The sequence below is a fragment of the Danio aesculapii genome, chromosome 13 (assembly GCF_903798145.1).
Source record: "Danio aesculapii chromosome 13, fDanAes4.1, whole genome shotgun sequence".
Lineage (NCBI taxonomy): Eukaryota > Metazoa > Chordata > Actinopteri > Cypriniformes > Danionidae > Danio > Danio aesculapii.
The window spans coordinates 11,844,773-11,860,922 of NC_079447.1; the positions used below are offsets into that span (position 1 = coordinate 11,844,773).

A 16,150-nucleotide genomic window follows, 5' to 3' on the forward strand; every position below is an offset into this window, starting at 1 on the left:
AAAACAACTTTTTCAAACCTAACCACATTTCCACATCTGCAAAAACAGCCAAAAAATGTTGTTATTACGTATGCCAGACCAATTTTTGTGTGTGTATTCACAACAAACAAAGACAGTTTAACGATGACAAGACTGAGTGTGGAATCATGGGAGTTGTAGTCTTTGTTACAAATCCTGCAGGACTCCTGCAGTGCTGTTTAACCATACTAAAAGCATTTAAGGGTTCTGTTGCTCTGTGCAATCTAATGAAACATATTAACACAACATATTACAGCAGTGGTCCATAACCCCCTGGCCGTGGACTGCTACCGGTCCATGGATCAATTGGTACCGGGTCGCACAAGAAATCATAAAATATTTCTGTTTTATTTATTATCTGAGTCTGAATGATCTTTTATTTTAAAAATCTTTTATTTTGAAAAATGACCGTATTCTCTCAGTTATATCTTATCTATATCTTATAGACCAAGTGAAGGACCCACAAACTGGCAAGGAATGGATCCACAACCCATTTGTCAACAAATCAGGTGAATCTAGCATGTGTAAGAAGATCAACCACTGGAGATTGCAAATGACGGCGGGCAGCCTTAGGGGCCGTTCACATATCATGTCTTTTCCATGTGCAAGTTTGTTATTTCCTGGGTGACTTCCAGGCGCAAGCAGTTGAAAACAAATCAACTTTTCTGAATGGCGCAAGTCATGTGATAAGAACTGACCAATCAGCTTCATACTTGTATAGAATGTTTACATTTCAGTAGACATCAGACAACACCCAAAGACTGCAGTGCTTGGATCAGACTTGCAACAATGCTTTATCAGCTTGTCATCCTCTGAAAATACGATTGATGCTCACCTAGCAATCTACGTAAAGCAACCCCCCACGTTCCTGGGGCATGGTAAAATTGTCAAGCGTTGACTGGTCCACGGTGATAAAAAGGTTGGGGACCACTGTATTAAAACATCTTTGATGTTTCCCTGGTTTCTATAAAAAACTAACTAGAAATCAAGGGTTTGTGACGTCATTAGCATGGCCACACAGGACACTGTCTGTCTCACTTGAATTACTCTTTTCTCCAGATTTTAACATTACTCGAAACATTTTGAATAATTCAAGTAATCAAAGTCTGTAAAATATATAACACTGTTCTAGTGGTTTTTGTATATTTTAATAAAAAAATTGTGCACAATGTCTTTAAAATCAGAAGGATTATATACTTATATAGAGATCAGACTCATAAGCTGTGTTCCAAATCTCATACTTATGCACTACGCCATTTTGTAGTATAAGTAGTGTAAGTAGTGCGTTCACACTTAAAACTCTAAAAACAATAAGTGCACTTTAATTATACCGATGATGCACTCATTCAGCCAGTAAAATGAAATATGGAATGATGAATACTTCACGCACTCAAGGACCGCAGGTTTGCTCATGTAGCGGAAGGGGCGGAGCTATCGGGCGCACATGTTGGATAACTATTTATTTTGAATTGTGAAAGCAAAATTCTCCTACGAGAGTGATTATAGCACCTCCCGGTGGTGAATGCGGTTATACTTATGGCAGGTATTATATGGTAGTTTGGTCATTTATTTCACTGATTTGGCAACCGTCATCAGGGAAACGGTTTTAATTTCCGCTAAGTAAAAAAACATTAGTGCTCCATTTGGGACGACACTACATACATATACTATACTGTTGAGCGTGTAAGTGCATAAGTACATAGTGCATGAGTGCATAGTGTATAGTGTGCCATTTGAGACGCAGCTATAGAAACCTACAGATGGGCCCTTTCAGCTGTAGGCAGCCATTTAGTAAGTCACATGCAACCGAGCAGAATGCCCTAGCAACCATATATACAGTACCATAAATAAAATCTATACATGTTGCCATTCAGTCCTACATGAGGTCCCTCAGGAATGCAGCTGTATCACTGCAAGCACCACTTACATATTGTTCAGAAAATGCTCTGATATACAGTGGAAGTTACTATGGAGAAAGGAATTTTCCCACAGTGTTTTCTCTAATATATTTTTTTCATCTGGAGAAAGTCTTAATTGTTTTGTTTTGGATAGATTAAAAGATAGATAGATCAAAATTATGAGCCCCCTTGAGTGTTTTTTTTTTATTGTCAATAGAACAAACCATTGTTATGCCTTTAAATAGCTCTTAATAGTTCTGACTTCAACTGTATATTTAGTGTTTTAATATAACTTGATGGAAAACCTTCCTCTATATGCAGTTGTTTTGAGAATTGCAACCCAAAAGCACAGTTACATGGTCTGAAATATTAACTTCTGGAGATTTCACTACATTGGTGACAAAGTCAATTGCTTGTGCTCCACAAAAAGCTGTGAAATTAGAGGCAGAGTTGGAAAGTTCCTATGTTTCTGTGGGCCTTCTTGTTGTGTAATGTCACAGTTGTTGAATGCTCTGTGGATACATTAAAGTGGGAACTATCATTTTCACCCATCAGGCTCCAGAGACTTGCTTGCGCTCTTTTGGGAATAGAGAATCTGACAGTGGCAGCGACGTGGTCTGATGTTGTATGTAGATGACTGTGTTGACGCATATCAGCGTATGGTTTTAAAGTCATTTCAGTGGCTTATGGCTGCCGCAGGCGCATTGTAGAGATTGTGAGTATGAATGCAAGTGACAGATCAAATGGAGACACTTGTTTTTAAAGTCTATCTGTACTTCACTCTCCACATATAAGAGCAACCACCGAGACAGCAGACAATACACGTACACACACACACACACACACACACACACACACACACACACACACACACTCACACACTCACACACTCACACACACATGTTGGTGGTGTACAAGGACTCTAAATATATATATATATATATATATAAAGATATATATATATATATATATATATATATATATATATATATATATATATATATATATATATATATATATATTTGAAGAGTTTAGATGCAAAACCCTCTAAATGCATCAGACCTCTTTTCTTTAAATGAGCATTTTCTATCAGGCACCTATAATTATGTTCAGAAGTTTTATTTTATATGTAATGATAAGGTTATTAGCTAATAAATAAAATGTCACTTTAAACAATTCTTTGGTTTTTAACAAGGTAGATTTTCCTTTTGTGTCAAAACCAGCTAAATCCACTTGTGCTTTTTTTGCAAAAACCTCTAAATCCACCTATTGGGACAAGTAACGTTACCACGCAAAAAGTTGAGTTTGTTGAGTTTGAGTTAAAGGACGTTTTTATTTGTCATTCACTGACAGTTGGACAGGCTCATCTAATTCAATAAACTCCATGTTTTAAAATTGGAAGCGGAATAAAACAGTGTCCTCATAAAGCCGGCGTATCAGCGCGCTGCTACATTGAAAACATATGATTCGATTCGTGCTTTCTTATTGGTTCTCGGGATATAGCGGCTTTTGCTGCCAAAGGGAAGTGGCGTTTAGAGCCTTTTGCCAACAAACTGTTATTTCTAAATGCGCTGCGATTTAGATGATTTTAAGTAAAGCTATTTGTTGAACATGTACTACGTGCCTAAAGCATTCGCTCAATGTCATTATCTCATTTTTGGCGGAAGTGGCGTTTAGCGGCTTTTGCATCTGAACTCTTCATATATATATTTGGCCCTACCCTACCTCTTCCTCAAATTTAACCCTCTAAGTAACCTTTTGGCAAAGTTGTATGTGAAAAAAATCCCATTACGTATGATATTTAAAGTACCAATGAAATCAACACTATATAATGATTTTTTTTAGCTCACTTCGCTAGTTTTTTGGTGAACAATTCATGCATGCCATTAAGAAAAAAACAAAAAAAACAATTGTTTGCCCTTAGGTGGCGCAGTAGGTAGTGCTGTCGCCTCACAGCAAGAAGGTCGCTGGATTGAGCCTCGGCTGGGATAGTTGGCGTTTTTGTGTGGAGTTTGCATGTTCTCCCTGCATTCGCGTCGGTTTCCTCCGCGTGCTCCGGTTTCCGCCATAGTCCAAAGACATGCGGTACAGGTAAATTGGGTAGGCTAAATTGTCTGTAGTGTGAATGAGTGTGTATGGATGTTTCCCAGAGATGGGTTGCAGCTGGAAGGGGCATCCGCTGCGTAAAACATGTGCTGGATAAGTTGGCGGTTAATTCCGCTGTGGTGACCCCGGATTAATAAAGGGACTAAGCCGAAAAGAAAATGGATGAATGAATGTTTGCCTTTGTAATCTTTAATTGAAATGTTTTATATATTTTATATTTATATTTTTTTATTTTAAATATTAACATTTGCTTCCCATGCAGGAATCGCTTGTTCGATCCCCCGCTCGGAACCAGTGGGTCAGTCTAAGACTGGTCGGAATACGATAAACTTAAATACTATTAAATAACTTGGATTTCATTACAGTAATCTGTGGTGAGGCAGCACGGTGGCTCAGTGGTTAGTACTGTCGCTTTACAGCAAGAAGGTTGCTTTTTCGAGTCCCAGCTTGACCAGTTGGCATTTCTGTGTGGAGTTTGCATGTTCTCCCCTTGTTGGCGTGGGTTTCCTCTGGGTGCTCCGGTTTCCCCCACAGTCCAAATACATGTGGTATAAGTAGTGTATGAGTGTGTGTGTGAATGTGAGAGTGTATGGGTGTTGCGGGTGGAAGGGCATCCGCTTCATAAAACATATGCCGGAATAGTTGGTGGTTAATTTCACTGCAGTGACCCCTAATAAATAAGGAACTAAGCCGAAGAAAAATTAATGAATGAATGAATTGGTTGGTTGTAAACATTTGACATTTTTGCAACACAGTACTTTCCTATACTTTAACCAGCAGAAGTGTAGCAAATTTGGTACACGCGTGAAAGCGAAAGATTGAAGTGGTGTACTGACGCTGTGACATGTTATTTGATTCAAAAGACAGAAGAGTCGTTAGATAGAGACAAGATTAATTAAATATCACGTTTAACAACTATAGTGAGACGCAATCCAGTGATCCATTTTTGATAAACTGTCCGACATGCACTGCTTTCTGGGGTGACTGCTGGAGCTCAGAGCCAGACGCGTGCATAGCCTACACTGCAGCGCATGACAGAGTGTTTGTCATTTGGCTTTTCAGAAATGCTAGATGAAACACCAGTGTGAATGTGGATCGTCTTCATTCTACAATGCCGAAAACTTTTAAAACTAAGACAAATTTGTGTAAACGGGGCCGGAGTGAGTATTTTTTGTGAGTGGGTTGCTGCTGCGACAGCGGCAGGGTGGAGGATCATGATGCCAGCTCAGCATCATGATGTCTATCGGCCATCGGCGCTGGACGATGGCATCATCTATCGATCCAACCCTAACGTGAAACTGATGTTTCAACACAGTTTCGAGATCCAGAAGCACAAGTTCTTCAAATTACTGCACCAAAGCATGACCCAAAACACACAGGTCATGTGACCAAGGTGATTCGAAACACACAGGTCACATGACTAAGGTGATCAATACATGACTAAGGTGATCGAATCGCACCAAGAACAAAGAGCAGCATTGTAACAATTTTAATCCCTGTTTCGGAACAAAACAGGTGTGAAAGCACCTTTAGTGTTTGAGACCTGGCAAATCTGCTTTTGACTGAGAGGGTCGGAAAAAAACTCTGTCACATGTAGCCTAGTGGACCGTGTGTGGGCACAAAATAACTGTGGTGCAAATGGCCTGGGTTCAAATCTTGACTTGTACAAATACTCTGAAATTATGACTTAATGTATTTTGATAAAGTTACTGTATTATGACCAAAACAAGACGTCAGACTAATGTCAAATGATGGGATGAAGGGATGTCAGACTAATGTCAAAACAAATAGGTTACAAGAACAGAGCATTTAAAAACTAACATCTATAGCTGCATCACTCTCAATTCAAACCTTAACAAACCTATTATCTCATGCTAGTCAGGAACTCTCACCGCTCCACTAAATCACTTGAAACCTCAGCTCCACAATGTGGGGTTTAATACCTCAGTTTGTGTAACTGTTTCTTTGCTGAAGTTCCAGAGCAATACTTAAAAAATGACCACTAGGTGTCACTATAGAGACAGCTTCAGAATGTTTCGAAGCTTCAACACATTTGCTTTCTTAGGGATGGCTGACGTGAAACTGATGTTTCGACACAGTGTCGAGATCCTGAAGTACAAGTGTTTCGAAACACTGCATCGAAGCATGATCTGAAACACCCAGGTCACGTGACTAAGGTGATTTGAAACACACATGTCATGTGACTAAAGTGGTTCGAAACACCTGGTCACGTGATTAAAGAGTTTCGAGAAAAATCTGGGTTTGACTGACAGTGTCAGGATAAAAACCTCATGTAGCCTAGTGGACCGTGTGTGAGCACATAGTTACTGTGCTGCAAATGGTTTTGGGTTCGAATCCCCACATGTACAAATACTCAGAAGTTATGATTTTATGTATTTTATTAATGTTGCTGTTTTATGGTGTAGTCTAGACAGGATATAGCTGTGAATACGTCATCAATAGCATAATTTTTGCAACACTGTATATCAGTAATTAATATTTTTACAGTACTGTGATGGTTGGGTTTAGGGTTGGGGTAGACGTTAATCAAATACAATAAGTGGGAAATTTAATGAATATAAATAATTCTCGTTAACTTCTAGCCGCAACCGTATCTGATCTAGCAACAACCCTGTTTTATGACCAAAACAAGACATATTTATTCACAAAGTGTTTCAGCATTTCATTCGTATTTCAGACCAATGTTAAAACAAAACACGTTACAAGAACAGAGCTTTTTAAGTCTAACATCTATAGCTGTTTTACCCTGGGTTCGAACCCATTATTGCTGCATGGTAGTCTGGAATTCTCACTGCTTCACTAAATCACTTGAAGCCTCGTCTCTACAACGTGGGGTTTAATACCTCAATTTGCTTAACTGTTTCTTTGCTGAAGCTGTTCCAGAGCAATGCATAAACAATGACCACTAGGTGTCACTATAGAGACAGGTTTCAAAACATTTCGAAGCTTCGACACATTTGCTTCAACTGTTGCAGTGTTTCATGAAGCCTCACTTTACACACTACTCTCCAACATCTCCAACATCTCCACACAATGCACACTACTCCTACAACTACCCACACTGGGTGAGTGTTTGGGAGCCATTTTATATCATCGACCCCGCCCATGGATTATACCATTTTAGAGTTTGGTATAGTAATATTTAGACAAATATACATATAAAAACATAAACAATATATAAATGGATAGAAGTAAGTAAGCGTGCATACTTAAGTCAAAATACAGCACAACAAATATAACTATAAACAACAGAACAATGAGTTTTATCACCAGCCATGAGGTCATGACCCTGATGATGTCACCCCAAAATGGCCGCTCTAAATGGATGGTGGGAAATTATTGGATGTCTTAGGTTGTAAACTGAACAGGTTTGGTTCTGAGGACTGGATACCAGTGAGTGTATGTACTCTTTCTGTGGTTTGTTTTTTAATAAGTGGTGTTTAAAGGGGCATATGTGTGTGGTTATTTCAGTGTGTTATGGAAAAATTATATGAGATATTGTTTGAATTGGATTTGTCTTGAAACGGCACATAAACACAGTGATCATCTTAGACACTAGACAACAAGAAAAAAAAATAGAAAATTGTGTATGGAAAGCATCGTCAATGCAACGTGATGCACAGATATATTGAATTAAACCGAATCAATGGCATGATAATCGTAACTGAACCAAACTGTGAGACCAGTGTAGATTCACACCTCTAATTTTACAACTCAAAGAGGGTATTTTCAATTGCAGGAAGCACAATAAACCAAGAAAGATCCTGACTTCTGCCAGAAAAGGCAAACATGTTGATTTTTCTCCAGAAGAATAGTTAAAAACTGAGAGTCATTTTCCTTCAAACCACTGTACATTCTGTTACAGAAAAAAATAAAATAAAATAATCGTTTTACAATTATTGTGTGTTTTTTTTTCATTAAAAACCCAATAATAAAATACAGTTTTGTTTTTTCATGAAAAAAAAACACTACGAAAAGTACCGATAAGAGAACCATTTAAGTACCGAACCGATAAGTAGTATTGATAAAAGTAGTAATACCGTTAAAACCTTAACGATACCCATCCCCATGCACAATACACTGACAGCAAAATCCTTGTATACATGTTTGTTTGCCGGCAATTGAGCCATGTTAGAAAGTGTATGCATATTAGTGTGTGGGTGCAATATGTGTAACAGTCACTGTGTACTTCTCAGTTCTGAGGAAAGTGCAGAAAAAATATATATTTCATATGATTTCAGTTCCACAAAACTGTCCATATATCTTAAAGTATTTAAAGTCTTCCTTTTTTTTTGCTGTGTAACGTTCTTCTTCCAAGTTTTCTTTCATTCTTTCCTTCTCTGCATCTTGCAATTTGGGATGCGTGAGTGCTAATTCAGTGTACAATGATCAGTTACTGTGCCTACCACATCGATTTCACATCCACATGCCAGCTCACTGCACAGACTTATCCGCTTTGACTGATTTTTGTACTGAGGGTTGAGCTTCTATAAGGAGTTCATTGACTTGTGCAGAATAAGTTTGTGTATTTGTGTTAGTGTGTGTTTGCTTGTTAGTGTTTGTTTGTGTGTGTGTGTGCACAAGCTTCGTGATATAGTTTTAATGATTCCCTTGTCTTTGCTTTTCACATTGTTTTTGTCTGTACACAATGGCTTGATTAACATTATAAGCATTCATTTTGTGTTCTTGTCTTTGTGTTCATTTGACGTTCTTGTCATGTTATTGATTGGAAATGCAATATAATTAGACTTATTGTAAAGTGTTTAATAATAATTCCTTATATTTATATTTCACTTTTCTGGACACTCAAATTGCTTTACACATTGAGGGAAATCTCCTCATCCGCCACCAGTGTGCAGCATCCACCTGGTGACACGACGGCAGCCATATTGTGCCAGACCACACACCAGGGGCCTCATGTTTCAACGCTGCGCACGCACAAAAACTTTGTGTACACTAGATTTCTCGCTCACATTTGGATTTACTAATGATGTAATGAACGTGAGAATGTGCATTGGTCCACGCCAACTTCATGTCTGCCGTACGTGCATTTCTTGTGTGTTTTTTTTTCCCATTGGCAACTACTAGAGGTAATTATGTGAAATTGCACACTTCAAAGTATCTTTGAGCTGTGCTATGGCAGCTGTATGGGACAGGATCATTCGCATGTCTAGCAGGTATATAACGTTTCCATACCATGCAGTTGAACCGTTGTAAAGTTAGTTTACGTTTGACATTCATTAAACATTCGATTTCAAACCAATTACATTTTTTGCTCCTGTTATAGGTTCAGCCAAAAATAGGCCAGATAAGCATAAATATATGCCCTTTATGTTGCACAAGGCTTAATTTATTTCTCGATTAAAAAAAAAATTAACCATACGCATGAATTAAACAAATCAACCATATGAAATTATACAATAAAACAAGTACCAAAATGTTCAGAAACACATCCTGCTTATTGCACAAGACTCTGTTTTTGGAATTAGCACTTTATTTATTTTATAATATTTTTAAAGTATCTTTTAATGTAAAAATTTTAAAAGTCTATTAAACTCTGAAACCATTTGAGATAAAATATTCAAATCTACTCTAAAATTGTGTGTCGCCCACAATTGAGGCAAATCTCTCCTCAAAGGGTGTTAGTTAAGCATCCCCTTTTCCTCCGCCTGTTCGGTCCACACTTTGACAGTGCGCCGCTGTTCTTCTCTTAACCTGCAACTTTACATCGGACCATTTCTTTTTGAATTCACTCACAGTGCGATCTTCAGACTCACTGTGTTAACCGCGTCAGCTAATCTCTCCCACTCTATGTTTTTTCTTTTGTTATTAATTCTGGTGGACAATCTTGCAAATAATTTTTCTTCAATCTACCTTCGATAGGAGCACCTCCAATTCATATTCTGTGAAGTTTCTCTACTTGCTTGCTTGCTTTTGCCATAGCTTTTTCAATTGGTTTTGCCAAAGTAGAGTCATTACCATATTTATTAGGGGGAGGAGGCAGGGAGTGGTTTTGCGCTCGTGCACATGCGCACAAAGAGAATATGCGTGGGATTCAGCGTACGCAGTGTTTCATACATCAAAATTTTTTACAGCGTACGCACATTTACAGCTTTGTCCGGACGCAATGTTTTAGTATGAATTCAACACAGGTCTTTGTACATTAGGCCCCAACAGATTGGTAGAGAGCAGACAGAGTGATGAAAAAACTTTTAAGGGGCTAATAATATTGACCATATTGAAAAATGTAAAAGCTGCTTTCATTCCTGACAAACCCTAAGAAAAGAATTGAGGTAAAGTTGGTTTCATATTCGCACATTCGCTCATTTTGAACCGTGACAACTTGTGACTATATTTAATATAGTATATTCAATATTAACTGTAGCATATCATATATATCAAGAAGGTATATTGTACTTTGAATATTGGGTCTGAAGTAGCATGTAAATCTGACTTAAAACAACATTAATATTATTTAATTGACTGTGAACAATGTTGTACTTTTCTAGCCATTGGTTGATAATATGATTTCCCTATTTAGAATTTGCAAAGAATACTTTTCTGAAATGATATCATTAAGGAGAAAGTCTGAATGTCCTAATATAAAACCAACTTTACCTCAATAAGAAATATGACTTTCTTCAGAGGAAAGATTATAATGAGAAATACTCAGAACTTTTCTTTACTCTGTTAAACATCACACAAGTTTCATAGGAGGGGTCAAAATTTTGCCTGTAAGTGCCTGTAACTGTAAGTGTCCCAAAGCCCTGGCAAAAATATACCAAAAAAATCAAGTCTTCAAGCTTTCATAGACAACCTAGGAAGTTTGTTTTGTGATTTCAACTTCTTCAAGTTCAAATGAAATCAAAACTAACCATATTTGTTTTGTTAGCTCACATTGCTAGTTTTGTGGTGAACAATTTATCTGTGCTTGTCATTCATAAAAAAGTGTTTGCCCTTGTAATATTTAATTTAAGTTTGAAAATGCGTTTCCTGTTGTTTTTTTTTAGTTAAATTCTCAGATTCTCTGATTATGTACTGGATGTGCCACGACGTGCCATGCATTTTAGAATTTTAAACATAGATTTTTATCAGGGTACACACACCGGTGCCACAAGTTGGCGGTTGTCCATGGCACCCAGCTATGACTTGGGACACTGTTCATATTTCTGCCATACAACAGAGCGCCATCTGGATAGTTTCATTTTAAATAACATGCGAATGTGTGCGTTACTTTCAACTGTCAAGCGCATGCCGCGGTGCTGAGTGGCGCATCTGGTGTGCGACTTCCTTTTAGGTATTGTGCTAAACCCTCCAACTGTCAGCAATGAAATGATGAGGAGGAGGTGTCTGTTAGGTTGTAATAACTCTTCTAAAACCCATTTCCATATCTTTCCAAACTAAATGCCTACTTTACTACATCCAATCAGCTTGCAGTAGAAAAAACAAGCCACGCCCACTGTTTTCTCCTTTAATATTCTGTTTCTTTAGGAACTGCGTCACAATACAAAGTGAACTAGTTTTGAGAGGATCACGTGCTTATGATTGACCAGGGCTATTCTTGCATTAACAATCGCATGATCTGCCAATCAGATGAATCCAATCGCACATAAATAGCCTGACCTCCTTACCTCAGTCATCTTTGTCTTGAAGAATCCCCCCATCCAACTTGAATCCTTCCCCTCTTTTTTTTAGCTTAAATTAGGGGACTTCTCAAGACCTACCTGAACTCAGGCCCTGTTTGCACTAATACGATTTAGTTTTACAGCGGCGTTTTAGAACGAAATGATCCATGTCCACACTGGCATTTCAGCTAGCGTTTCTGAACAGCTCTCCATCCACACTACACTGCTGAAAATGCACATCATGTGACCGCACACACACTCTGGCATGCGCTGCAGTGTATCCGCGTATGTGAGCTCCAGGCAGTCAGCGGGTGCTTTGAGCACAGCTCCCCAGGTGAGAGCAGCTTACGTCTGACAGTTTATCAAGAATCCAGCGTTTTTAATTCATCCTGTTGTGTCTATATAAGGACATATTCCCCAACTTTAGTCTTTTGAATCTATTACTTGTTTTCAGGTAACAGGTTTTGGCTGAGCGCAAAGATAAGTGAATATATACATTAATGTAACCACACGTACACTAATTCTGCACACTGGACTGATTGCATGCATTTATTTCCTATAATGTATAAACTTATTGTACGTTATATCTGGCCTTTATAAATAAATATAATGCCCATGATTGATTATTAAACTGATATTCAGCAAAAGAGACAGGGTATGTTTCATTCATATGAAAAAATCAAAGGAGGCAGTTCTGTTATAGACTCCATTTTGGTATAAATATGTATACTGTGAAGATGACGCTCAAATGTAGCTACACGACGCCTCAACATTTTTAGTGTCTGTTAAGTTGTTAATACCAAAATAAAAATAGTCAGTTCCTTATATCATATTTCATTTTACTGTTAAAATAATAAAACAACGTAGCCAGTGTGATGTGAATGACGTTAACAAGTATACTGTTCTCTTTGAAGATTTACTCTTATTTTCTTTTCCATATCAAACATGCGAAGTCTGAACTTACAAGGAGAGGATGCAAGACTGAACTGTGTGTCGGCTACTTAATATTGAGGAAAAAGCCCCAATCAGATAGGCGAATGTCTGCAGCCCCGCCTCCGTTTTCAGATGTCTCTGTTTTCCCCCATCCACACTGAGACATAGCAGCAGCATTTTAAAATTAAAACGGCCTCTTCAGCGTTATCAAAAAGCTCTGTTTTCAGCAATCGAGAAATGCGGGGTAGTTGCGACAGAAGGCCGTAGCATAACTCAGGGGCGTTGCTAGACAAAGCTCTACTGGGGCACGCACCCCCTTATCATATTGTTTAAACTTTAGTTTTGTTGACTTGCAAAACAAAAAAGGCTGTTAGGCTGGTTTTACAACGCATAAATGGTGCGTGAGCAGCAAGTTTTTTTGGCGTGCATATTAACTACCAGGACTTGCAAGAAGAGCAGCGCGTGCAAACACGCGGAGATGCACGAGTTTGATTTTTGATTAAACACATTGCTTTCACCAGCGTTGGTTTAGTTGTACATAGAGAATAACGTCTTTATTTCGGAATTACCACTCTTAATAAATACACTTGCATGTGAAGTAAATTATATCTCAAAGCATTTACTGGGGCACTGACGATTTTTACTGGGGCACGTGCCCCAGCAAATTGGGCCTAGTGATGCCCCAAATTGGGCCTAGTGATGCCCTTGGCAAAACTTATGAATTTTAAAATGAAAAGACTCAGACTCCCCTCTCACCCAACTAAACAGTAGGGAACCCCGGCCTCGGGGATCCTTTGCAGCATGCCAAACACCCATTTACCTTATCAAGCATCAGTTAAGTGTGAACTTTTCACAGCTTCCGGTTCATGTGGACTTTACGTTTTTCACACGTTACTAATGAAAAACCGCATAATGCACCTTTAACAGCAGTGTATTGGTATTTTGGATGTTTTAAATTAATCTATCTCTTATCTGTTTTTTACAGGTGGATTGGCAGTAGGCATTAAGTGAAGATGCGGAGGCGCTGGTGGCGATTGGACTGTCTGGGTTCAGCAATTGCCTTGTTTGTTATCATCAGCCAAATCTCAGCTCAAAACACTGAAGGTGAGACTCATCATTTATTCTCTGCTGCTAACGTGAGAGTTGTTTTATTTACCAATTTTTGCTAAATAACCCCCACACCATTTCTCCAGAACCATAACTTTTGATTTCGTTTCTGATGTTGGTGAAATGGGATGTTAGAGCTCCGATTTTATGCTCTGAGCGAAGTCAGAGAGATAATTGTATCTCTATCTCTGTGTGTCAGCGTCTCACAAATCGGTCTTCTCTGCACTCCTTCATTACCGAAGCAACCACATACAGCCCTCCAAACTGAGCGTCTGATGATGTATGAATTACACCGTCAAGTCTGCCAAAGACAAACTGACAACCGTAATAAAAAAATCTTAAAAACGTCGCTGGAAAATGCTGTGAGGCTGAGTGGAAATAGAGGCAAATAAATTGTGGCCTATTGTCAGACTGTTCAGATTAGCTGTTAAACATAAAACATTGGTGGGCGTCTACAGTTGACATTTTCAGATATCCTTGTCTGTTCTTGTGGCAGTTTTTTTGTTATGAATTTTTGTGTGATTTGAAGAGCGGAATGAAGATATTACTGTATGTGTGGGGCTGGATGGAAACAATTGTGTTCAGTGTCTGACGCTTGAAAGTCTGTCATAGTTTTTTTGCCACATAATTTCCATGATGCAATTTGTTACAGCAATCTGAAAACTGTTCAAGAAGGGAATTTTGTAGACAGGTCCAGTGTAGACTTTGTTAAAGGTATTGTTCACTCAAACATAAAAAAAAAACTCTGTCACCCTTATATATCATTTAACCCCCTGACACCTTTGTTCATCTTGAAACACAAATTAAGATATTTCGGATGAAATCTAAGAGCTCCCTCATCTTCCATACTCTACAGCAGGGGTTCTCAAACTCAATCTTGGAGGGCCGGTGTCCTGCTAAGTTTAGTTTTAACCCCAATCAGACACACCTGCGCTAGCTTATCAAGCTCTTATGCCGCAGTCACACAAGAGTTTAAGCTTGTGAAGTTCTGTTGTATGGCGCTGTGAAAAGGGGCAGGATTAAGCAAGATGATTAGACATTTAAAAAAGCAAGTGATTGCTCCATATTTAAAATTTCTGTCCAGAGAGGTTATGTTTTGATCCTCGATTGGTCTCACGCAGGTCAGAGTTCACCAAGCTTGAACTTTGCAATGCAGCGAACTGCGAAACTTGACGCACGGACTTGCATTTCCGGTCTGAGGCATTCGCATGCATATGAATGGAAATCTATTGGGAGAAAAGTTCAGTGTGACCGCAGCTTTACTAGGCTTTCTAGAAACATCCATGCAGGTGTGTTAAGGAAAGTTGGAGCTAAAATCTGCAGGACACCAGCCCTCCAGGACTAAGTTTGAGAACCCCTGCTCTAGATCAGTTTTCCAGAGACATTCAAAGTCCAGAAAAAGACACAACAAAAAACATCCTCAAAACAAACCATATGCCTACAGTGGTCGGAATGTTACGAAGTTACGAGAATATGCTTGTGTGTACTTAAACAAACATATCAACTTTATTTAAAGGTGCTGTACAGCATGTACGTTTTCAGGCATGAAAATACTCTTATAAAGCATAAAAATACTCTTTTAAAGCATAGAAATGCCAAATGTTTGCAGATATAAAAAAAAAACATGCTGAACATATTTGTTTATCTGTAAAACAATGCAACTGTCAGTTATTATATTTGAAAATGTGCATTCCATGATGGAATATCTGTCTTTGTTTTGCTCTCTATAACCAGCACACTGAAAGTTTATCCAATTATATTTCAGTACTCTGAGTTGCCTTGTTGTAAAAAATCATTTATATATCAGATTTTGGATTTAATTTCAGTCATGAATGCTGCCTCAATGTATGCGGCTGAAAATGCATACTCCGATTCACAGTAGGAGCCTCCCAAATGAGACGCAAATTCAGCATCAGAAAAGTTCTTACAAGGTGGTTTTTAATGAGCCAATAATACAAATAGTACAAATGTAAACATTAGCTGATTATCTCGAGTGTTTTGAATTTGGACTACAATATCACCTCAATCCTACATACTGCACCTTTAACATTTTTTTTTCTCCTCAGTGTCAGTATATTGCACACATTCGTGAACAAAGTGTCCTTATTTATGTATTTATTTATTTATCTATTTATTTATTTATCTATCTATCTATCCGGATCCCAATTAGCCACTACCAGTGTAGTGGCTATTCTTCCTGGGGTTTATCGAACCCAAATCAAAATTACATTAATCCATAACAGCAAAGACCAATACAAAAAAAACAAAACATAAATGGATGTATTGACCTTATTCTTTAATGCGGAAGTGTGCTTGTTTTTGCGATTGTTTTAGAACTTCTGATTTAGTTGCCTATGGGATAAATGACTAGCAATAATAAATAGCAGAAAATGGTCAAACTACTTGCTCTATAAACAAGTGTTTGCATGAATATACAGACAA

The 16,150-nt window shown here is 38.2% G+C and overlaps 1 protein-coding gene across 1 annotated transcript in view; it reads left to right on the plus strand.

Annotated features, from left to right (window-relative positions):
* The window catches only part of pcdh15a (protocadherin-related 15a), a 412,430-nt gene that overhangs the window by 51,000 nt on the left and 345,280 nt on the right, over nt 1-16,150 (plus strand). Inside the window, exon 2 of the mRNA XM_056471438.1 lies at nt 13,587-13,705. Within this exon, the coding sequence (XP_056327413.1) occupies nt 13,615-13,705 (91 nt within the window). The 5' untranslated portion in view covers nt 13,587-13,614. The remainder of the gene's footprint in view (nt 1-13,586; nt 13,706-16,150) is intronic.